The following is a 24496-nucleotide window of genomic DNA, read 5'->3' on the forward strand; positions in this document are numbered from 1 at the left end:
TGCATTATGTAATTTTTATCAAATACATTGCTGTAAAGTTCAATAAAGGGTAGCATTAATTCTGATGGATCAAAATTTTCAAGAACAACTTCCTGGTGAATTCATAAGCCACTGCCATGACTGGTTGGGGACCAGATGGAGAGAACAGCGAGTCAGTGAGTGAAGGAATGAAAGAAAGAGAAATATACATGACTGACCTTAGAAATGTATAGACAATCTTATGAATACAAAATTGGCTATTTCACCAATATACAATGGAGGAAACTTTATCAATGATTTAAGATTTTAACCAAACAATGCAGCCATTTAAGTTTAACTGATTTCTGCAATCATTCACTGTTCACAGTGATAGCAATCTGTGCAAGTAACTGTGATATTTCTATTGTATCAAAGGGCACGTTGCTATGTCTCCCTGACAATGGTTAACATTTAATCCCTTATGAACAAATTCAAGCAATACTATCAGAAGCTAAAATCGCAATTCATGCCATGTAAACAAAATTGTATCGATAAAACCGTGTGATTAAAAGTATAAATAGCATTAAAAGATACACAGAAGCAAGAGAGAGAATCAGGTCAATTTTAAGATATAGACCAAATTGGCTAAGAAATCAATAGGTGCTCCCATAAGGGCAGCCGAATTTCCATGCAGAAACTAAAAAATATATTGGCTCAGGAACTAGCCACTACATAAGCCAATTAAGATTTCAGAGTATTTTGTGAGGAGAAGGCTGCCTACCAAATATCCATCAATACCCTGAAAAGCTTCAATAACTATCAGTTAAACTAAATTCAATCTGAGCCAAGACCATAAAAGCACATCACTCATTTGTATCGATCATTTCCAAAAAAACATGGAAGCTGCCAGATTCCCTTATTTAAATGTTACTTGGAGATTTCATCCTCTGCAGGAGCAATGCAAGGATACACCTTGCATTGAGGGTCAATACTGGAAGTTTACATATGCAATAAATATCTTATAATAATGTAGTCTATACACCAAGGAAAGTGCAGTGTTAATTGTAGGTTAGGCACCAAGCAAGAGTAGTCTAAATTTATCCCTATGAAAAGGACGTATGCGTTTAAAAAAATTCACAAGAATGGCTTATGTATTTTATCCACTTGTTTTATTTACATGCACCATTCTATTTGCAAATAAATCTGGAACAAATATTTAGCTGCAGATGATCCAAAATTATCCTTTATCCAGACAGGTGAGAAATATATTGGATATCCAAGAACACAGGAGTAGACCACCTGAGCAGTCAAGGTTGGCCACCATTCAACATGATCATGGCTGATCTCTGCTGGCCTCAACTCTTTTTCTATGTCAATTTCCCATAACCCTCAATTCCCTGATCTTTCAAAAATGTATCGACCCCCACCTTAAATACTTCTAATAATCTAGTCTCCTACATATTCTGACAAATAATATATAATTACTATTGGGACCAGTTATTGGCTTTGCAGTTTGCTAATCCAAACATGAAAAGGTTTTATTTTAAAATGGTACTGGCTTCCATTCGTATGGTGGTATTAAAATTATCAGTTAAAAAAATTGGCAGTAAAATCTAATGTATAATATTTTAAGTAGCTTCCGCATGAGGAACATTGTGTTCATATGCTTTTCAGCTATTATGGTAATGTGCAGAAGTAATCTGCCAAGATATCTCCATATTTCTTCCTCATTGCTGAAGCCAAGTCTCACTATATCAACACTTCAGTTTAAGCCTCATCATAGTTAGCACCATTAACACCTTTTCATTGAATTATTCTTTCATTTCTTAATCTTATATTCCTCTGAGAAATTTGTAAGTTAAATATTGGTTTTAAAAATAGGATAAATCAATGCCTACCATTAAGTCTTGATCATGCATTACATCCTTATATCCTGATGGGTCTAACACCAGACCACAGGGATCTGTAAAAAGTCCATGTATATGAAGAACACTGTATTTTTGTAGACCTCTTGCCCATTGAACTACCTATAATACACAAAGAATATAAAAATTAAATCAATGAACAGACAATGCAAGATAAAGACTAAATTTTCAGGGTTGTCCTGAAAATCATTTTCCTAAAATCTCAGAGGATCTATCTTGGGCCCAACACAATCACAAAGAAGGCACACCTGCAGCTCTACTTCATTAGGAATTTGAGGAGATTTGATATGTCTCGAAAGACTCTTGCAAATATCTACAGATGTATGGTGGAGAGCACTCTGACTGATTGCATCACAGCCTGGTATGGAGGCTCCAATGTGCAGGATCGAAAAAGGCTGCAGAGGGTTGTAGATGCAGACAGCTCCATCATGGGCGCAACCCTCCCCACGATTGAGGACATCTTCAAGAGGCAGTGCCTCAAGGTAGCATCCATCACTAAGGACCCTCACCACCCAGGACATACCCTCTCCATGTTATTACTATCGGGGATGTAGTACAGGAGCCTGAAAACCCACACTCAACATTTCACAAACAGCTTCTTCCCCTTCGCCATCAGATTTCTGAATGGTCCTTGAACCCATGAATACTACCTTGTTATTCCTCTTTTGCACTATTTAATTATTTTTGTAACTTAGTAATTTTTTACATCTTTTTGACTTGCACTGTACTGCTGCAAAAAAAAAACAAATTTCACGACATATGTCAGTGATAATAAAACCTGATTCTGATTCCATATTGTTACATTCATTCTTATCTTCAAAAATCCTTTCATTCTTGGCTCACATTTTAAGTCACTCCTGCAGCTTCCTCTGCAAGATATGAAGAGATGATTCTGTGACTTGCAGGGTTCTCATCTTTTTAAAATATATATCTATATACAAACCTTTTCTTTGCACTTAAGATCTACAGATTCCATTGGTTTGCCTTGCTGTTGACCAAAAATCTCAAGCAGGTTATCATAGTTTGTGGTGAGAACCATCGTTCCCCGATCCATAAGTTGGAGAATAGAATCCAAGAGCATGGGATTTTGAATTTGACAGTGAAGGTTATCAAACACCTCCATCAAACAATCTTGGAAGAAATTTGGCTTTGTATCTCCAGTTCTCTGCAAATAAAATAAAAAAAAAATTGCAGAATATGCAGTCATGTTTAAATTCTTGCAAATTAAGAGTAACTGTTGGAAGAAGAGCATGAAACTTATTCAATTATTTACGGGATTTAAAGATACTGGAACATGGCCATCTATTAATATGTAATATTACACAATTGTGCAAATATGAATCAATAGACACAGCAAGTCAGTGAACAAAAATGTAAACATTTGAAAAGCATTCATCTCTCAATGTGAAATACACGTACATTGAGTATATTAAAAAAAGTTAACCTTCTTGGATTGTTCCCACATTTGGGTCCTATCAAAACCTTCAAAAATCATTTCACCAATTGGTATCTCTCCTCCTCTGTGGGTCAAGAACATATTTATTTTCCTTTTTACTATTAATTCATTATGTTGGCTCCTTTGGCAGGTCACAAGACAAAATAACAAGAAATATGCACACAACTCACACCACCTCTTCATGATCTCTAGACTTGCTGCTTCATGGGATTTTAGGACTCTGTTCAAAGTCTATCAGCCTGCACCACATTTGTCAAGCTGCAGCCCACTGCTGTTCCTTTCTGTTTGGGTAGTGAGCTATTCTGATCTCCAATGAGCAAATAAGAATGATGCCAAAACATGATGTCAGAATCAAAACAGAACAATTAGTTCTTGTATTTCTCTATGCAGGAGATTGTTTTTATGTTGTCATCACCCATTGAAATATTCAAGTTCACAACAGAGAATAAGTTCATTTAGTATATTGTAGCTGCATCAACTCTTCACTGAAACAATCAAAATTTAATCTCACCTTCTCCTCAGGACTCCCACAATTTCAAATATTTATCCAATCTACCATACCATTGAATATCTTTACCCATTCTATTCTTTCCAAAATGTATTGCCCCACATCTACCCTTGTTAAAATATTACCTTAGGTCTTTTGAAATTGAGTTTTTCCTTTGTGTCTTTCGCAAATGTCTAGATTTTGTTTTCTGTGCCCAAGTCTAAATTCAGAGTGGTGGAGGCTGAACAGCAGATATGCAAGGGATTAAGGTATAGAAAGTGGGGGGCAAGCAAGCAAGCAAGCACACCCTGTCCCTCATGCACTTTGCCTCTGGCATTTACCTTTGCTTATTCTCATCCCCTCCATGAAACAATTATAAAGGATGTCAATACAAAAAGAGACAAAGGTAAAAATTAACAATTTCCTTACAGTGCTTGTATAGCATAACATTGTTAAGGTCAGTTAGAGTATAATGAATGGTTTTGCCTGCTCAATGATAAAAGTTTGGAATCCTGTTATGAGATGTTTTGACAGCTCTGTCACAAGGAATGGCTGAAACAGAAATCAATTCCTACCCACGGCAGATTGGCTAAATGTTTGAAGCCAAGAAATGCCCAAGGTGGCAGCAGAATAATGAGCTGACACAGATACAATGGACTAAAAGGATCCTGTTCTGCGTTGTGATTAAGTGTAACCCAATAAGGGAAGGATGATGGGCAGATGAAAATCAGGTGAGGAGGGGATAGGAAAGGTGAAACAAGTGAGAAGAAACCCAGGTAGACACAAGAGACTGCAGTTGCTGGAATTTGGAGCAACAAACAAAAATCAAACCTCATCTCTCTCTATTCTCAGTCCTGATGCAGGGTCCCGAAACATTAGCAATTCCACACCCCCCCCCCCCCCCCCCCCCCCACAGATGCGGTTCGACCCACTAAGTCCCTATAGCAACGTTTTTTTTTTGATCAAGAAAATAAGGTAGATAAGTATGTGGGTGATGGGCAGATGCAACCAGATCGGGGAGGTGATGAGTTTAGCTAACAATGGGGGGGCAGGGGGCGTTGACAGATGAAAAGCAGACATAGGAGGTGCTATTCTTCTAGCTTGCGTTTGGCCTCACTGTGGCAGTGGAGAAAGCAGAGGACAGACAAGTCAGTGTAACAACCGGAAGGGGAGTTGAAATGACATGCAACTTGAAGCTCAAGATAGTCACTGCGGACAGAGCACAGATGCTCTGCAAAGTGATTGCCTAGTTTACGCCATGTAGAGGAGGCCACATTGCGAACACTGAATGCAATAAACCAGATTGAAGCGGGTACACGTGAATCTCTGCCTCACCTGGAAGGGCTGTTTAGATCCCTGGAAAGTGGTGAAAGAGGTGATGCAGGGACAGGTGTTGCAGTGGAAAGTGCCAGGAGACAGGGAGGAGTGGATGGGAAGGGATGAGAAGACCAGGAAGCTACGGAGAGTGGTCTCAGTGGTGGGATCCCATTGGAATTGACAGAAGTAGCAAAGGATGATGTGCTGGATGCAAAGCCTAGTGGGGTGAATGGTGAGGGCCAGGGGAACTCAGTCTCTGTCAGTCTTGCAAGGGGGTTGGAATGGGAGGGGTTAAAGCAGACTGACAGAAAAAGGGAGGAAATAAGTGTGGACATGTTTCCTGAAAGAGGAGGACATTTCAGAAGTCCTGGAATAGAAAGCCTCATCTTGAGTGCAGTTGCAATGAAGGCAGAGAAACTTAGAGAAGGGGATGGAGTCCTTAAAGAAGACAGGGGTGGGAGGATGTGTAGTTGAGGTAGCTGTAGGAGTCCATTGGTTTAAAGTAGATTTTGGTGGATAGTTTGTCTCGGGGGGGGGTGCAGGGCAGCAGGGTGAAAGAGGAAGTAGCACCAATGCAGTCAGTCATCGACCCAGACTCTGAGTGGCTCTTCAACCACAACAGAATTAGAGCAATATTTTACAGGAACAGAGGAGACCAAGGTCAGGGGTTAGAATGGGGTGGATGGCAAAGCATATGACCCACAACAATTCAGCAAAATGTACTTACTTAGAAACCAGAAACTGCATGAAGAGCAGAGGAAGCAGTGAGTGAAGGATAATTGAATACAAATTGTGTGCATAAAATTATATACATTTATTCCCACCTACACCCTGGCTGGGTACAGCATTTTTATTCAACTGAGTCATTCTCTTAGTTTTAAAAGTACATTAAAATGTGCCATTATAAGGGAAGAGTCAATAAGTGATGCATCAGCTAACCTGGGGACCAAGGAGGGACCAGATAGTGGATCTCATAAATAAGCTGATTTCAAAGGGTTTTGACAGAGAGGAGAGAAACTTGAGAGATACAAGTCCTGGGTTTTAGTGGCATCATTGGCTTGATAGCCTTGCAGGGAGGAGAGAAAGATTGAGGGGTCAACTAAATAAGTTGTTTGGAAAGTGTAGTATTTTGGTTGAGAAGTACATCATGACAGTACTGGGTAACAAAACTATCTGAACAATTTTAACCTCTTACCCTTACGTTTGAGTAAAATTTTAACAAAGATGGGATCTAAATTTAAATGAGTTTAACAATTAAGAGAACATTATTTACTTTCTTAGAAGTCTTTTGTAAATGAAATCCCTATTGAAACAAGTATTAACTCTATTTTACAATATCTGAAATTAGAATTATATGGTTTATAATTGTGTTCAAACATCAACTACACCAATAAAACTGTGTAACCAAGCTTACAGGCATTTCTCTAACATCTTCATATTTTCCTCTACATTTCAAAGCTCAATTACAACTTACTGGTGACATTTTCCGTATTAAATCATGGGCAAGCACAAGTAGGTCCCGATCTTCCATTACTTTGTGACGGAACTCCACAATATCATATGGATGGAGCACTTCCAGATCCTCAGCTGCATTAATTACTGCTTCAATACAGCTTCGCCATGAACAAAGTGCAGGTATATGTGGAGCAACAGCAGCACTCACTCCAGTTCCAATCACCAACAGCAATTCAGAAGGTTCTTTGCGAGTCAAACTCTTCAGGAATTTCCTTCAGAATGTACATTAAAACAAAAAATTGGACTTAAAACAATGACCAATGTTGTCCTTATTCTCAAACATACAGAGCGACACACCACAAAACATTGGAGCTATTTACCTGCTGAAAATAACCACCTCATTCTGACCACTTCAGCTTCAATAGGTAGGCAAGATAAAGAAACCCGTCTTCTCTCTTTCTTCCCTCTATACTTCTCCCCATAACTTGAGTTTTAGAGCAACTGGAAAAAGTACTCAAAATTAAAGCCCAGATTTTCAAAGTAACTGCCAGCAAATTTGGGATTTCTGTGCATGCATGGATAAATGCCAAAGTCCCAACCTCGCTGACAAATAGTAATTTCCCAGCTGCATTCAGACACTGGATTTCCTCCTCTGCAGTCCAGAACCAGAGAATGAAGTGGCAATTCTCTAGCATTTATTCTTACCCTTGGGAACCCACTCAAGGATTCTCAATTTCAATGGAGAAGAACCTCTGCAAGGGATTGTGTTGTGTAAAAATCTTTAGATTTTTTAATTAAGTTGTTTTAACTGCAGTTATATACTTGTGTTTATTACTGCTATACATTTATTCATTTTTCAATGTTTTGGTAGCTTATTTTTTGATAGAATGTTTTTGAATGTCAGCTTTTTTCTGCAATTTTTTGGGTGGAAATGGTTCTGCTTGTCACACAGGACAGCATTTATGAACAGTGAGCCTTGCCACTGGTTAGTGCTGGTACTTTGCAGCAACTTCCTTTTGGGGAACTGCACAAATAATCATAGGGAAAATGTTAAAGTATTTACTGAAGATGTTGAAACAGGACACTTAGGAAATTAAAGGTGATCAGACAAAGTCAACACAGTTTTGTTAAATGGAAATCATATTTGCTAAATTTATTGGTAAACCTTGAAAGAAGTAGCATGTACTCTGGATAAAAGGGCAACCAACGGATATGCTACACTTGGATTTGCAGAAGGTATCTGATAGTGTACTATTTCAAAGGTTATTGTGGAAATAAAAGTTCATGGTCTTGGAGGTAACATTTTGATATGATCTGTAGATTGGTTGGACAACAAAAAAAACAGGGTGTGCATAAATGGGTCTTTTTCAAGTTGGCAATATGTAATGAGTGCTGTGCCTCAAGGATCAGTGCTGAGGCCTCAACAATTTACAATTTACATAAATAACTTGAATGAAGGAATAGAAAGTACAGTTGCTGAATTTACTAATAACAATGGGAAAGTAATATGTGAAGAGATCATAAGGAAGCAACAAAGGGAGAGAGAAAGATTAGATGAGTAGGCAAAAATCTGGCAAATAGAATATAATGTAGGGAAGTACAAAATTGATCATTTTGGTAGGAAAAATAAGATGCACATTGACTAATTTTGGGAAATTGAAGAGCTGCAAGATATTAGTGCCCTCATATGTCATTCCCAAAAGGCTCATCTGCCAAGTATAGCAAGTAATTGGGAAAGCTAACAAGATTATCATTTATTGCAAGGTGAATTGATTACAAAAATAGGGAGGTTGTGCTTCAATTACATTGGACCCTGATGAGACCACATCTCTGGTATTGAGTACAGTATTGGCCTCTTTATTTAAGGAAGGATGTTAAAACATTGGAAGCAATTCAGAGGTTTACTAGAAGGATATCTGGAATTCACATTGTCTTTTGAGGAAAGGTTGGATAGGCTAGACTCAACTTCTGAGTTTAGAAAAGTGAGAAGGAACTCAGCTGAAATACAGAAGATCTTGAAGGGTCTTGAGAGGAAGAATGTGGAGAGGATATTTTTTCTTGCAAGAAAATCTAGAATGAGGGATCACTGTTTAATAATCAAGGGACATCCATTTAAGAGCGAGATGAGGCAAAAATTAATTTTGTGATACTCCCTTTCTCAAAGGGCAGGTAGAAGTCGAATCTCTGAATAGTTTTAAGGCAGAGATAGACAGATACTAAAAGCTGAAAGCTACCAGGGTCAACAGAAATGCTGAATTAAGGTTACAATGAGACCAGCTGTGATCATATTAAATGACAGAGAAGATTTGAGGGGCTAAGTGGTTTATTCCTGTCCTGATGTGTGTGTTCATCTATTCTTTCTCATAGGCAAGTAATGAGCACGGAGGGTTTACCATTGACCATAAATTCTGGTTCTGATGAAAATGTCTTCAACTGATAGGTTAACTGTTTTCCTTTACTTAGAAGCTACCTGACCCTCCAGCATTTTCTGTCTTTACCTTTCCAATACAGACAAAGTTATGCAAGGGTTCATTCCCAAGAACCGTTTGTAAGCGGATTTCTTCATTTGTCAGAAATATCCATACCATAGCTACCCATATATCGCTCTCTATGCACTTGCTATAATTCTTTCATTTCATTGAATAACACTACCCATAATTAAACTAATGGAATATATATTGTATCCATTAATGATACCATGAAACAATTACTATTACTACTACTACCATCATCTTGAAAAATGTACGACTCAAGAGAGACTGCATCCAGGCACGAACATCGATTTCTCCAATTTCTGGTAACCACTCCCCTCTGTCCCCCGCTTTGTTTTTCCTTATCCCACCGGCCCCTTCTTTTTCCCCTCCCCCACCCTCCCCAATTGCCCACACACTCTCTCCTCCTTCTCAACCACACTCCAGTCCCCATCTACCAATTCCAGCCATGCTCCAGTCCCTGGCTTCTGGCTGCACACCTAACCCTCTGACCACCCACACATTTGCCCACATTGCCAGGCACTCTTCAGCCTTTGGCTACCAGCCAGGTTCCATCCATACAAATTGGAATATAAAAAAATTAGTCAGAGTGGCATGCTGATGGTCAATGCAAGCTACCACTAACTTGTGGGCTTTGCAATGAAGAAGAGAATGATCACATATGACTGATGAGAAGGAACAACTTCTCTCACAGTCATGATTCCTTGGTATTTTTTGACCCCAGAGACCTGTGAACATTAAATAATTAAGTATAATTCAAGACTTGAGAAAGAGAATTTTGGACTAGAGTGAAATCAAGGGGAAAATGGTAAAAACAGCAATTAAAAGTTCCTTATTTGAATGCATGCACAACACATTAGGATAGAGGAATTAATAGCACAAATAGAAATCAATGGCTACAATGCAATAGCTATTACAGAGATTGATGGAAATTAAATATTCCAGGAAATGTAATATTCCAGAAAAGTTAACTTTGATCAAAATGGAAAAGGATGCAGGGTAATCCTGATATTCAAGAATGGGATAAAGATAAAAGAGTGGAAGGATCCAAGGTCAGAAAAATCAGGTAGAACCAATTTGAGTGGGATTTAAAAAAAAGCTGTGGTTATGCAAGGCATAACAAGGGTAATACAATAATAATGGGAGTCTTCAATCTACATGCATACTGAGTAAACCAAAAGGTACAGTTATGGTAAGCAGGATGAATCCATAGAGAGTAAAGAAGTCTAGATCAGTGTAGAAGAACTAAATGAGCGAACACACCACTAGAGGTCTAGTATTGTGTAATAAGAGTTATGGATTATATGATTAGGGAGCTGCAACCATTCAATTATAAATATCGAAAATGACATTTCGATCTGAAACTGGGGTCTTAAATGTAAATAAAGGAAACTACTACACCACAAGGCTTGAAGCATGTATGATAGATTAGAAGACTACTTTAGAAGGGTTTGGGAGTAAACAAGTGCAGGGTAACCATCAAGGAATTAATACATAGTTTACAAGTAATATGCATCTCTTTAGGACAAAAGAAGTACCAACAGGGAAAGTGATTCAACTGTGGCTGTCAAAACTAATTAAAGGTAACATTAGATCCAAGTAAAATGTATGTAACATTGCCAAAAGTCAGCAAAGCTTAAGATTAGGAACCTGAGAAATTATATTGGGAAACAGGAGATGGCAGGAAATCTAAACAAATATTTAATTCCATCTTCACAGAAGACACAGATAACTTCCCAGAAATAGTGCGAGGTGAATGTGTAAAAAATTTGGTATTGGAGAATTTAATGGGGCTGAAAGATGATAAATCCTTATGATCTGAAAACCTGCATCCTAGGGTTTTAAAGGTGGTGGCAATGGAGATAGTCAATACACTGGCTGCCATCTTCCAAAATTCCACAGATTCTAATATGGATCCCACAGATTGAATCCCAGTATTTAAGAAAGGGAGGGTGAAAGAAAAAAAATATAGACTAATTAGCATACATCATGTCAGGGAAATGCCAGAGCTCATCATTAAACAAGTGGTAGTGGGAAACTTAGTAAATAATAATAAACTGGACAGAGTAAATGTCAACTTACAAAAAGGAAATCACGTTTGACAAATTTGTTATAGTGCGAGGTTGAAACTAGCAGAATAGAAAAGGATGAACTAATTGATGCTGCAAATTTGTACTTTTAGAAGGAATCCAATAATGTGTCACACAAGAAATCATTAAACAAAATTAGAGTGCACTGTACTGAGGATAATATACTAGCGTGAAATTGAAGACTGGCTAATGGACAGAAAAGAGAATATAAATAAATGGATCACTTCTAGGGTGGGATCCAAGCTCTTCACAATCTATAATCAATGATTTGGTTGAAGTGCAATATCCAGATTTGGTGTGGGCTGTGAGAAGGATGTAGAGGGGCATCAGGAGACGATAGAGAGGTTGTCAATGAGCAAAGACATGGCAGATAGAATTATGTAAAAAGGTTACCCACTCTAATAGAAGTAGAAAGGTAAATGTATTTTAAATGGTGAGTGATTAAAAGATGTTAGTGTTCAAAGGAACTTGAGTGTCCTTGTACATGAAGGCCAATGATATGTTGCAAGTGGATTTCAATACAAGGGTAGAGACATCTTGCTTCAATTACATAGAGCTCCCATAAGACTGCATTTAGAATATGTATGTACGGGTTTGGATTCCCTACATAAGAATATATTTGCAATGGAGGGAGTGCAGAGAAGTTTCACTAGATTGATTCCTGGGATGGCAAGTTTGTTGCATGAGGAGAAATTAAGCAGACTGGCCTACATTATCTTGAATTTTAAAAAAAATGAAAAGTAATCCCATTGAAATGTACCACACCTTTTCAGAGTAGATATGGAATTGATATTTTCCTCATTTGGATATCTGGAACCAAGTATCACAACCCCAAAAAAAATGCAGTCAGCCATTCAAGACAGAAGAAAGCTCTTCACCCAGAGGACAGCAAATCTTTGGACAGAAACAGGCCCTTCAGCCTACTACATCCATGCCAACCATTTTGCCCAACTACAACAATCCCTTTGGCCCACATTAGGACCATCTTTCTAAATGTCTCTTAAGTGTAGTAATTGTATCTGATTCCAACACCACCCCTGGTAGCAGGTTCCAGATATCAACCACTCTGTGTAAAAGAATGTTACCCCCACTCAGATCCCCTTTAAATTTTCTTTCTCTGACCGTAAATCTATCTTGTCTTGTTTTTGCTAACCCTACCACAGGAAAAAGATTTTGACTAACTATCTCATGCTCATCTCCCATAATACTTCTCAGGTCACTCCTCAGCCTCCTTTGCTCCAGGGAAAACAAGCCCACCCTATTCAATCTTTCCCAGTAACTGAAGTCCTCCAATCCAGGCAACATCCTGTTAAGTCTTCTCTTCCACTGGTGAATGCTCTACCCAAGAGGGCTACCCTCAGTCAGTGAGTATATTCAAAATAAAGAGTGATAGGTTTTTGCATGTTATGAGAATCAAGTGTTTGGGTAGGAAAGTGGCACAGAGATAAAAGATTAGCCATAATCTTACTGACTAAAAAAGGTCTGTGTGGCCCTATGGCCTTGTTTTGCTCTGATTTCTTTTGTTCTTAACTCAGGATATCACAGTTGGCAGGAATCAGTTGGAGCATGATGGTGGGAATACACAGCAATTTAGCAGATTCTCAACATGAAACTGTGGGACAGGAAATTCATACAGGCTACAAAAAGCAGTCTGAAATGGCTAATGAAACACAAGTCATGGAACAGAAATACAAAACAAAAGAACTAAGTTTGTGGTCTTAGCACTGAATCAATACTCATTTTTGTGCAAGTGTATTTTTTCCTCCATGTTTACTGGAAGCACCATGGACTTAACTGCAAAGTACAACCACCTGTAGTTACATCACAGTTTTAACATTAAAAAAAAGTCCCAAGGTGCACTACACAGGCACAAATCAGGTAGAAACAGAACCTGAACAAAGGTGTGTGTCAGAAGAGGTAACAAAATAGTTAAGAGCCAATTTCAATTATTCCTGCCATGCAGGATTGAGGAACTGCCACTTCAGCTATCATTTTTGTATCCTGTCCAATCCTGCATTTAAATTGATAAATAACTCAAGATTCTTGTTTCTGTGGGTAAGGAAGGTTAAAATGGATGCCTCAGTCAATGAGATAGGTTTTTAAGAAGGTTTTACAACTGAGGTTTAGGAAAGGAATTTCAGCGTTAAGATTGAAGGCAGAACTGTCAATGTGGAGCAAGTGGATGGGGGAATGCACAGGATGCTACAGTAGGACATATACAGGCTAAATTATGTAGCTAATAGCCAGAAATTCTGCCTTTCAACCAGAGTCCAGGAGTGGAGCAATTATGTGCAGCCAAGGATCCTGTTTCAATCCAACAGGGAGTGCCAGGATAGCCCATTTGAATGGAATCACTAATCAAATACAGATAAGCTTGATTCATTTTAATGTTTATTAAAGAAGTGTAGTTAAAATACAAAAATAATTTAAAGTTTTAATAGAATATTTTGAATTAGTTAGATCTATATGAATGATCCTTAAAATGTCTCTGTCAGAGTTGTTTAAAGACAGTTTTGGCAGCCAGCAAATTGTCAAAGACTATCAGGATGTTCAGGGGGTGGAGCCTCAAGACTCAACACCCAATGCACATTCGCTGCTCACAGAAGATTCCACCTTGTGGGACCCCTGTTGAGAGCATAGGGTCAGTTCATTTACCAATTCAAGGTCCAGGAAAAGTAGTCCAGGCAGGCGAGGGTGGTGGACCACAAGACCAGACAGTTAGCTGGGTCCAGGCACACAGAATTCTGTGGCAATATTGTTGGGGTGGAAGTTATAGCAAGAGGGATGAACCAAACTCAAGATCAAAGTGATCAGAAGTCTTAATCAGGGACATTGAGGAATTGTGAAAAAATCTACAATTTTCACCAGATGAATCAGAAATCCAATGTCATTTCACTTTGCCCTTGCAATCATTCTATCCACTTTCTAAAGTAATTTTCACCAATACTGTTTGCAACTTCAGCATCAATTGAACACTGAACTAACCTTTGCCTCACAACATTTTCATTACAGTCATAGAAACATACAAACTTACAAAATGGAGCAGAGGTAAGCCACTCCATCCCTTAAGCATCATTTGACAAGAACATGGCTGATTTGATTGTAAACTCAACTCCACATTTCCCATCTAAGTGATAACCTTGTTTATCAAGTTTTTATCTAGCACAACCTTAAAAATACGGAAAGTTCTACCTCATAACCCACAACTGCTCAGCAGCTGCTGAACTTCTCATTCATGCCTGTGTCATTTTTGGACTCAACTATCCCCATAAATTTCTGTTCATCCAAATTTCTTTTCTCTCAACAATCCCGCATTACATCCCACTCAGCTGTATCCAGTGCTCACTAACTTATATTGAATCCTGGTCCAACATCTCTTTTAATATTGAAAAAAACCTGATGCCATTGAACACCAATTTTAAGAACAGCCAAAGGACCAGTCTTACTTTCAGTTCTTTTGAAAGGACTTGTGTACATAGATGTACCATTTCAGAACAAAACTACATTACTCATTGATAAACCTCAACTGAACTTGAACAGAATATAACTTTAACAGGGTGCTAAAGTCAGGAATGTCATAGGGATGGAAGTATTGCTTTGCATCTCAAACAGGTGCAGGAGTTCAATTAAGCTTCAAGCAAGACATGTTTAAATTTTGTCTAGTTTTAATTGCAAGTGAGTGTGTATTTCTTCCACAACAGACCAAAAAAAAGTAAATGATCCATTAGCTTTTAGTAGATAAACTTATTTTAAAAAAACAACATAAATTTCAGGTAATTGGAACTTCAACCAAAAGAATATACAAAACAAGATGTGATAATGGAGCCAGAACTGGTCGCATGTTACCCACCAACTTCTACATGTAGCAGCAACATCAGTGAAATCCCCAGCAACTATGCCTGGAATAAGTGTCTTCACCTTAACGAACTTTAGCTCAGAATTGTTGAGCCAAATTTGAGCTACGTATAGGCCTAATCTTGCATTAGGGGAAGAGTTACTGGTTAGTTTGATCCAAGAGGCAGCCACACAAGGTATAGCCTGGATTTAGGCCATGAGCAGGGATAGAAGGATGTGACCTCGGATGCTGTGATATCATAGCTTCAGCCTTTGACCTTGAACAATGCAAGGTGCTTCTGCCTGCATGGACATGAAAAGATTGCTGGGACTATAGGGAAGAAGGGCAAGCTAACTGAATACTTCAGATGCGGGACCACAGAGATATAGTAAGAGTAGTTAAAGGAAAAGATCCTACTCGCAGAAGAAATTTTGGCTTGGATTCTATTAAAATCACCCTTGGTCCCTGTTCTCTCAATATCCCCTTAGTCCAAGTGGCTGCAAAGCCTCAAATGACAGAGTGGCATGGGTCAGTCAGAAGAAATCACACCCATGAAGCTTCTCTAGAAGCCTTTCACACACAGCACATTCCCAGCTTTGACAACTATCAAAACTCTCATAGTTTTGAAAGAGACATCCAAAGACATTTGAAAACTATTAAGTTGTATAAATAATTAAACATTTTTAAAACTCCAAAATGTCATACAGAAATCATGTGCCACAGCCAATGCAAATATATGATTGTCAGTTTTCTGCTGAATTGGTAATACCGGGACCACTGTCAATTTAAGCACTCTTCATAAGATGTCTCAAACATCCATGGTTAATAAACCAAAATGCAAAAGCAAACCCAGCAATCAATGATCAAATTTCATATAAGCCCTCCTTTTCTTTGTTGGTTATGTTACTTAAACTAAATGACTATTTTTGTGAGGTACATTTTAGCAGGTTAACCTTAAAATAATAAGAAATAGATTTATAACCCACACAACAGAATTAATGGCAACATCCCCAAAACTAATGAGAGAAACAAAAAGGTAAAAAAGAATGTGCTCTCCTCAAACAGAATTCAACAATTCTGAAAATTTCTCTCATTTAACTGAAGGGTCGTATTCTGAGTGGAGGTCGGTGACCAGTGGTGTACCTCAGGGATCTGTACTGGGACCCCTACTCTTTGTGATTTTTATAAACGACCTGGATGAGGAAGTGGAGGGGTGGGTTAGTAAGTTTGCAGATGACACGAAGGTTGGGGGTGTTGTGGATAGTTTGGAGGGCTGTCCGAGGTTACAGAGGGACATAGATAGGATGCAAAGTTGGGCTGAGAAGTGTCAGATGCAGTTCAACCCAGATAAGTGTGAAGTGGTTCATTTTGGTAGGTCAAATATGTTGGCGGAATATAGTATTAAAGGACTCTTGGCAGTGTGGAGGATCAAAGGGATCTTGGGGTCCAAGTCCAGAGGACGCTCAAAGCGGCTGCGCAGGTTGACTCTGTGGTTAAGAAGGCATATGGTGTATTGTCCTTCATCAATCGGGGAATTGAATTTAGGAGCCGTGAGGTATTGTTGCAGCTATATAGGTCCCTGGTCAGACCCCACTTGGAGTATTGTGCTCAGTTCTGGTCGCCTCATGACAGGAAAGATGTGGAAGCCATAGAGAGGGTGCAGAGGAGATTTACAAGGATGCTGCCTGGAATGCGGAGCATGCCTTATGAAAGCAGGTTGAGGGAACTCGGCCTTTTCTCCTTGGAGAGACGGAGGATGAGGGGGGACCTAATAGAGGTGTATAAGATGATGAGAGGTATCGATAGGGTAGATAGTCAGAGGCTTTTCCCCAGGGCTGAATTGGTGGCCACAAGAGGACATAGGTTTAAGGTGCTGGGGAGTAGATATAGAGATGTCAGGGGCAAGTTTTTTTTTACTCAGAGAGTGGTGAGTGCGTGGAATGGGCTGCCGGAAACTGTGGTGGAGGCGGATACGATAGGGTCTTTCAAGAGACTGTTAGATAGGTACATGGAGCTGAGTAAAATAGAGGGCTATGGGTAAGCCTAGTAATTTCTAGGGTAGGGACATGTTCGGCACAGCTTTGTGGGCCGAAGGGCCTGAATTGTGCTGTAGTTTTTCTATATTCTATGAATAATGGGAGAAACTAACCACCATATAACCACATTCCTAAAACATGCTATTGACAGTGGTGGGGAGATCTGAGCAATACCCATATAAAAGTTGTCTTCCCTTTTTCTTGTACTCAAGACAAATAAAATACAGAATAGTCTCCAAAATCCCTCAGTAATCTTTGTCTATCATTCCAATTATTTCCCCCCTCCCTCCCCCAGCTCTCCTATGCGACATTGTGGTATATAAATCAGGAATAAAAAAAAATCAAATCCACCTTAATTCACCAAGAGGCAAAATTTCAAATTTTCACTGTGTGCCATTTATAACAAACATGGGAAAACTTACTATGATCAAATGATGCAAAAATGAATAACTTTCACAAATCCCTCCATGTCTGATGCTGGAAGAAATTTATTATCACTTTTCAATGCTAAAAAAATTACCACAAAAAAAAACTTAGGTCTGACACTTGAATACCATCCAAGTTTTGAACACCTAGATCTCCAACTGTCAGTTACAACTTTATTGTAGAGTCAAACAATATACTAATTTCAGTCAATATAGTGCTACATGCTGCACTCTTGCCGTGATTTTCTTTGCAAACTGCCTTTTTTGAGAATAGAATGCAGAAACTCATTGAAATTTACATTTTGCTGTTTCCTAATCTACCTCATTACTTGCAGGACCTAAAACAAGGAAATTCATTTCTTACAGGTTTTGAAAATCTAAGTTTTGGCTCCATCTAATCATTAAGTACTCTTTTCCTTTTGTTGCTTTAAACAGCAGTAAATGAAGGCCTCGAATTTGATCCAAGAGCACCTGTTTTACAAACTACCTGTTGGACCAGCCACACCAATTCTTACATTGTGTGGCATAGGGGCGGCATGGTAGCGTAGTGGTTAGCGTGACGCTATTACAGCGCCAGCGATCGGGGTTCGATTCCCGTCACTGTCTGTAAGGAGTTTGTACGTTCTCCCGTGTCTGCATGGGTTTCCTCCGGGCGCTCCGGTTTCCTCCCACGTTGCAAAGACATACGGGTAGGTTAATTTGGGTTTAAAATGGGCAGCGCGGACTTCTTGGGCCAGAAGGGCCTGTTACCACGTTGTAAATAAAATAAAAATAAAAATAAATATTTATTTACCTGGACTTCTGCTCAATGCTTCGAGAAGGATTAACTAAATCCATGTGTACCTGAAAAAAAATTATATCAAATATTACTCAATACTCAAACATTTCAATTTCCAACCAAGTTAAATAATGTTTCAAAACCAACGTGCAGATATAATGATCCACAACGGCAACAGAACCAGGAGCATTACAGATAGTCAGAAGTGTAAAAAAAAGTGAAATAAAAACAAAAGAAGCAGGAAATAGATCAGAGTAATACCAGGGGCAAAAGGAACAGGGTTTACATTTAAAATTAATGATTTTTCTTCAAGTCATTGACCTGAAATGCTAACTCTGTTTCACTCTCCTGTGATGCTGCCTGACCTGAGTATTTCCAGTTTTATTTCAGATCTTCAACATCTGCAGCCATTTGCTTTCCTAAAACAATGTAAATAGAAAGGCAACACAAGTTCTTCATAACTTTCAGAATAAGATAGTGGAAACCTGTATCATGGTTAGAAATTAGTTAAGCTTCTCCAAGAATTCTACAAATGGTAACTAATCTGTACTCTTATATTATGTGACAACAAAACTAACGTTGAGAGCAGACTTCTCCCAAACTTGGTTTGGCTATGTACTTCTTGGTATATTCATATCAGAAGAGAACAGTGCCAATTACATAATGATTTAATTCCATCCTGTGGAAAAAGCAAATTCCATCCAACAACAACTTGTATATTTTATATATATTACACACACACACAGTATATACCTCACAGAGGCAAAAGAGATTTTGGATTCTTTAAGATGTATATAATTTATTTTCTTGTAATTCCTGCTGTGATGAAATTACTTTTAAGCAATAATTCTTCCAGATGATATATACTCTGTAACAATACATTTCCACAATTGAAGCTATCAAAACTATTTCTCTGAAATAGCTCCCATATCAGAAATTGCGCACAATGTTTAAAAAAAGCCAGGAGGAGAAATATGTATTTTGTTACTCAAGGATTCCCAATTTAAATTTTACTTGATTAGTCATCTAGTCAATTAAAAGTTAGTTCTGAAAAGTTAGTTAGTGGGAAACTGGAAAATTGGGAAAACTTCAAAAAGCAACAAAGAACCTAGATTAGGAGATATAAGTACAAGAGGACATGGCTTTGGGGTGAAAAGGGAAAGATTTAGAGGGAACTTCTTCACTCAGAGAGTGGTGGGAGTGTGGAACGAGCTGCCATCTGATGTGGTAAATGCACAAGAATAAATTGGATAGATACATGGATGGGAGAGGTCTGAGGGTTATGGACAGGGTGCAGGTCAATGGGACTAGCGGAATAAAGTTTTGGCACAGACTAGAAGGGCTGAATGGCCTGTTTTCTGTACTGTAGTGTTCTATGGAACCATTAAGCAAGCAATAAAGAAAGGGAAGATAGATTATGAAAGTAAACTAGCACGAAATATAACAGTGGAGAGTAGAAGTTTTTATAATTATATTAAGCAAAAAAGGATGGCTAAAGTGAATGTCAGTCCCTTCGAAGACAAGGGGGAATTAATATTGGGTAATGCAGAAATGGCAGAGGCTTTGAACAACTATTTTGTATCAGTCTTCACGATGGAGGGCATGTCTAACATGCTAAAGAGAGATTTTATGGATGCAATGGGAGGTGAGGACCTCAATACAATCACTATTACTGAAGAGGTAGTGCTGAGCAAACTAGTGGGACTAAAAGTAGATAAGTCCCCTGGTCCTGATGGAATGCATCCCAGGGTACTGAAAGAAATGGTGGAAGTTATACTAGAGGTATTAAGATAATTTACCATAATACTCCGGATTTTGGGCAGGTCCCGGTGGATTGGGAGACAGTGAGTATCATGCCATTGTTTAAAAATGGATGTTGGTGAAAGGCAGATAACTACGGGCCAGTTAGCTTAACGTCTGTAGTCAGGAAAATGCTTGAAGCTATCATTAAGGAAGAAATAGCGAGACATCTGGATAGAAATGGTTCCATCAGGCAGACACAGCATGGATTCAGGAAGAGCAGGTCCTGTTTGACAAATTTACTAGAGTTCTTTGAGGATGTAATGAGCACAGTGGATAGAGGGGAACAGGTGGATATTGTATAACTTAGATTTCCAGAAAGCATTTGATAAGGTGCCACATAAAGGACATATCAATAAGATAAGGATGCATGGAGTTGGGGGTAATGTATTGGCATGGAGAGAGGATTGGTTCACCAAAAGAAGACAGTTGAGATAAGTGTGTTTCTCTGGTTGGCAATCAGTGGTAAAGTGGGGTGCCGCAGGGGTTGGTGCTGGGCCTGCAACTGTTCACAATATACATTAACGATTTGGAAGAGGGGACTGAGTGTAGCATATCCAAGTTGACACTAAATTGAGTGGAAAAAGAAATTGTGCAGAGGATGCAGAGAGTCTGCAGAGAGATATAGATAGGTTAAGTGAGTGGGCAAGGGTCTGGCAGATGGAGCACAATGTTGGAAAATGTTAGGTCATCCACTTTGGAAGGAAAAATAGATCAAATTATTATTTAAATGGTGAAAGATTGCAGCATGCTGTTGTGCAGATGGACTTGGGAGTGCTTGTGCATGAATCGCAAAAGGTTGGTTTGCAGGTGCAACAGGTTATCAAGAAGGCAAATGGAATGTTGGCCCTCATTGCTACAGGGATTGAACTTAAGAGCAGGGAATGCTGCAACTGAACAGAGTACTGTGCGCAGTTCTGGTCTCCTTACTAGAGGAAAAATATACTGGCTTTGGAGGTGGTGCAGAGGAGGTTCACCAGGTTGATTTTGGAGATGAAGGGGTTAGCCTTTGAGGAGAGATTGAGTCACCTGGGACTAGACTTGCTGGAATTTAGAAGAATGAGAGGGGATCTTATCGAAACATATAAGATTATGAAAGGGATAAATAAGATAGAGGCAAAAAAGTTGTTTCCACTGGTAGGTGAGAGTAGAACTAGGGGACATAGCCTCAAGATTCAAGGGAGTAGATTTAGGACAGAGATGAGGAGGAACTGCTTTTCCCAGAGAGTAGCAAACCTGTGGAATTCTCTGCCCAAGGAAGCAGTAGAGGCTACCTCATTAAATACATTTAAGACACAGTTAGTTAGATTTTTGCATCGTAGGGGAATTAAGGGTTAGGAGGAAAAGGCAGGTGGGTGGAGCTGAGTCTGCGGCCATCTCAGCCATGATCTTATTGAAAGGCAGAGTAGGCTTGATGGGCCAGATGGCCTACTCCTGCTCCTACTTATGTTCTGAGCTACAGTGAACATACCTGACTGTACTCAAATCTCCATATTGTTTAACCCAAGGATACACATATAAAGCAAAATCCTGAAACTCCAAAGCAAAATACTGAAGAAAAATTATGCAAGCCCATGTTCACATGCTACCCACAAATAAATAAAATTGATCGTAATTTAAAACTCACTTTGCCTTTGTATACGTCACTTGCTTTCTGCTCGTCTCAAGATCAATGTTCTTGCCTTCCTGTGTGAAGTTCACAAGATAATTCAAAATGAAGGTGGTCATTTGGCCCACTTTGATTCAAATATCTAAAATGATCCCCACTTCACTTGTGTAGTAATCAACAATTTGACAAATGATTGCAATATATTTGCCACCACCACTCCACAGAAGTTTATCCACATTAAGATGTATTTTAAAAAAATTCCTAATTACTCCTATAAGTGTCCTTTGAAGCTGTTACTAATTTTTCAAATGCAGCTCATTTGCTTTAATTAGAAACTAGTGATACGGCACTGTTCAGCCTCAAGATGCCACATGCATTAGCTCATTCAGGCAGAACCCTTCCAACTTATATTCAATGTTTCACAGGATTTTCAATGAAACCCAAATTCCTTTTAGGCTCCGGGTAAAGTTTTATATATTTTTGGGTACATGCTTTACATCCGTTTAGCCTGTTTAAGATTTCCAACAAAGAACTTCTGTTTTTTTTCTTGGTCCATCTTTGTTAGGAATGGGATATTGTTTGTGTCTTCCTTGTGAATGCTAGGAAACAATCAAGTATTTGGGTTTGAGCAGAGTAAGGAATTTAGGAAACAAAATACTGTTGATCAGTGATCTATTTCAAACATTCCTAGATCCTAATCTTCCCAATTTATGCATTTAGTGCTATACAGTAAAACTCCAATAATCCTCTGATTATTCAAAAATACCAAAGGTTCAAATCTTGTTCACAGGGTGCAGATTTCTGCACTCTCTTCCACTCACCGGGGCCCAGTATCCCTGCTCCTTTGAAACTAACTTGTTTTCTGTTTCCTATGCTCCCCTGAAACTTACCAGGTTTACTGGAAAATGTATTAGTCTACTATACAACATCTAAATAGTGGGACATTAAAAATAACATCCAATAGTCCAGCAAAGTCCCAAGTATGACAGATTAATGAAGTTTTACTGTGTAATATGGCACACATTCTTTCAATCCTATTACCATCTCAACTGCAGACACCAGCAACTCAGTTAACTCCAAAAGAAATTTAGCAGTTAAAGGCACAAAACAATCCAGACTGAACTGTTTCAGACAACCATATCAGAGGAAGCCAAGCACCCTAACCAATACAGGAAACCAGTCAAAATGTACAAATGGATGGAACAGCAAATTTCTAAAGACAGATGCATCAGCCACTGAAAACAGCAATAACAACTTGAAGGGATGAAAGTTCATACCAAATGAAACTCAACTGAAAGGACTTTGTTTAAGCCAATCACTCTACAACATTTAAACTGACAATTTTGATCAGCACTGTATCCAAAATTACTTTGCAAGTTGCACACCAGAATCACACATTTGCTCAATCAGTAGTTAATAAAACGACACCGGAGTTTCAGGAAATTCAACCAAGGCACTTGTCAAAAAGAAATACTTCTCACCTTCATCTGTTTCCCGCACCATCCCCCAGCGAATTCTCACTGCGAACTCGATGGGTGGAAGTTGAGGAAACAACTGCGAAAGCCCTGCCCTCTCTCCACAAGAGGAACCCCCGGGGGCGGGGAGAGGTGTGCGTTTTGTTCGGCGGTGTGAATGGGGAGCGCCGGGTACCGCGCCGCCGCCTTCCCGCGCCCTGTGGCCCGGCTCGAGCGCCGGCCGTTACCGCCGGCCGTGCGCGAGCGTCGCCGGAGCGGCCGCGCGGGTCCCTTTCAAATCACTCCCGGTTCCTTCCACATCAATCGCCGCACAGACCCAGCCAGTGCACCCCCTAAAACCGTCCGCCGCCAATCCCCTCGCTCGACGCAAAGGCAAAGGAAGCAGCGAACAAAGGTTCCCACAGCTGCCCCTACCCGGCAAGGGACAGGTTGCAACACACTGGAGGAACCCGGCGGGTCGGGTAGCATCCGTGGAGGGAAATAGACGGTCGACTTTTCAGATCAAGACCCTTCATCTGGACTGAAAGACAGAGGGGAGATAACCAGTGTCCCTCTCCGTGGGAGGGAGGCTGCTGCGTTTTGCACGGTTCCTCCTGCCCCCGCCTCCTGTCAGCCGCTCCAACCTGCACCTTACCCTCTTTGTCAACTCACAGTTAGCTCCTTTGTTCCTTGTGCAAAATCGGACTGAATTCACCATTAGCTTTGAGTATTTTTATCCGGGTTGGGATATTTTTGGGTGAAATGAAAAGTTTAATAGTCGAAAACCAAACCCTTTGCAGGGTATTACAAAGAAAGCAATGCGATGTCTTGGAATCACACCACGCTTCGCTAACTATAATTGCATAGAAACTACTAACTGTAAAGTCCAACCAGTTCTGATTGGTCTTCTATTATTTTACATAAATCTTCAGTGAACTCTGGAATCCATTGTTCCCATATCCATTCGTTTTCATATCTGACGTTAACATCGCCTTGGTTTCGATCAACATGTCCACAGCTGCCATACAGCATTTCTCCTTTCTTAAACACTGCCATGAGTTGGGAGTTTACTACCAACTTCAATAAAGGTTAAAAGCTCTGCTCCTATTGTTTACCTTTGCAAGAAGTAACACTAATCAGTCTATTGACGGTGTGCTCGATATTTCGTTCTTTTGCCAATGGACTTACTTCTGTGTTCACTGGCTAACCCTTTTGTTATTTGAAATAATTTTACTTTATTGATTAAAATCATTACTGAATTTGACCACTTCTATTTCATTGTGTCTTATCCTTTTCTAAGTACATGTAGCTTTAGTTCCTCATCCCAGGTAAACTAGAAAATCTCCTCATGACTCTCTCGAAAGAGGGTCTGTCTGAAT

General features: G+C 39.3%; 1 protein-coding gene across 3 annotated transcripts in view; it reads right to left on the reverse strand.

The window, feature by feature from the left end:
* Positions 1-23475, reverse strand: part of LOC127578615 (protein FAM118A-like) — a 48941-nt gene extending 25466 nt beyond the window's left edge. The window contains exons 1-6 of one of the 3 annotated variants that reach the window (XM_052030788.1): positions 23145-23468; positions 21682-21740; positions 18270-18319; positions 6618-6870; positions 2827-3048; positions 1857-1985 (exon numbers count right to left, since the gene is read on the reverse strand). In XM_052030788.1, the coding sequence (XP_051886748.1) occupies positions 1857-1985; positions 2827-3048; positions 6618-6870; positions 18270-18313 (648 nt within the window). In that variant the 5' untranslated portion in view covers positions 18314-18319; positions 21682-21740; positions 23145-23468. Of the gene's footprint in view, positions 1-1856; positions 1986-2826; positions 3049-6617; positions 6871-18269; positions 18320-21681; positions 21741-23144 lie in introns of all 3 variants that reach the window. The other 2 variants (XM_052030786.1, XM_052030787.1) reach the window with 2 other exon arrangements.
* Between the last annotated feature and the right edge of the window lie 1021 nt (positions 23476-24496).

Source organism: Pristis pectinata, chromosome 15 (genome assembly GCF_009764475.1).
Source record: "Pristis pectinata isolate sPriPec2 chromosome 15, sPriPec2.1.pri, whole genome shotgun sequence".
Lineage (NCBI taxonomy): Eukaryota > Metazoa > Chordata > Chondrichthyes > Rhinopristiformes > Pristidae > Pristis > Pristis pectinata.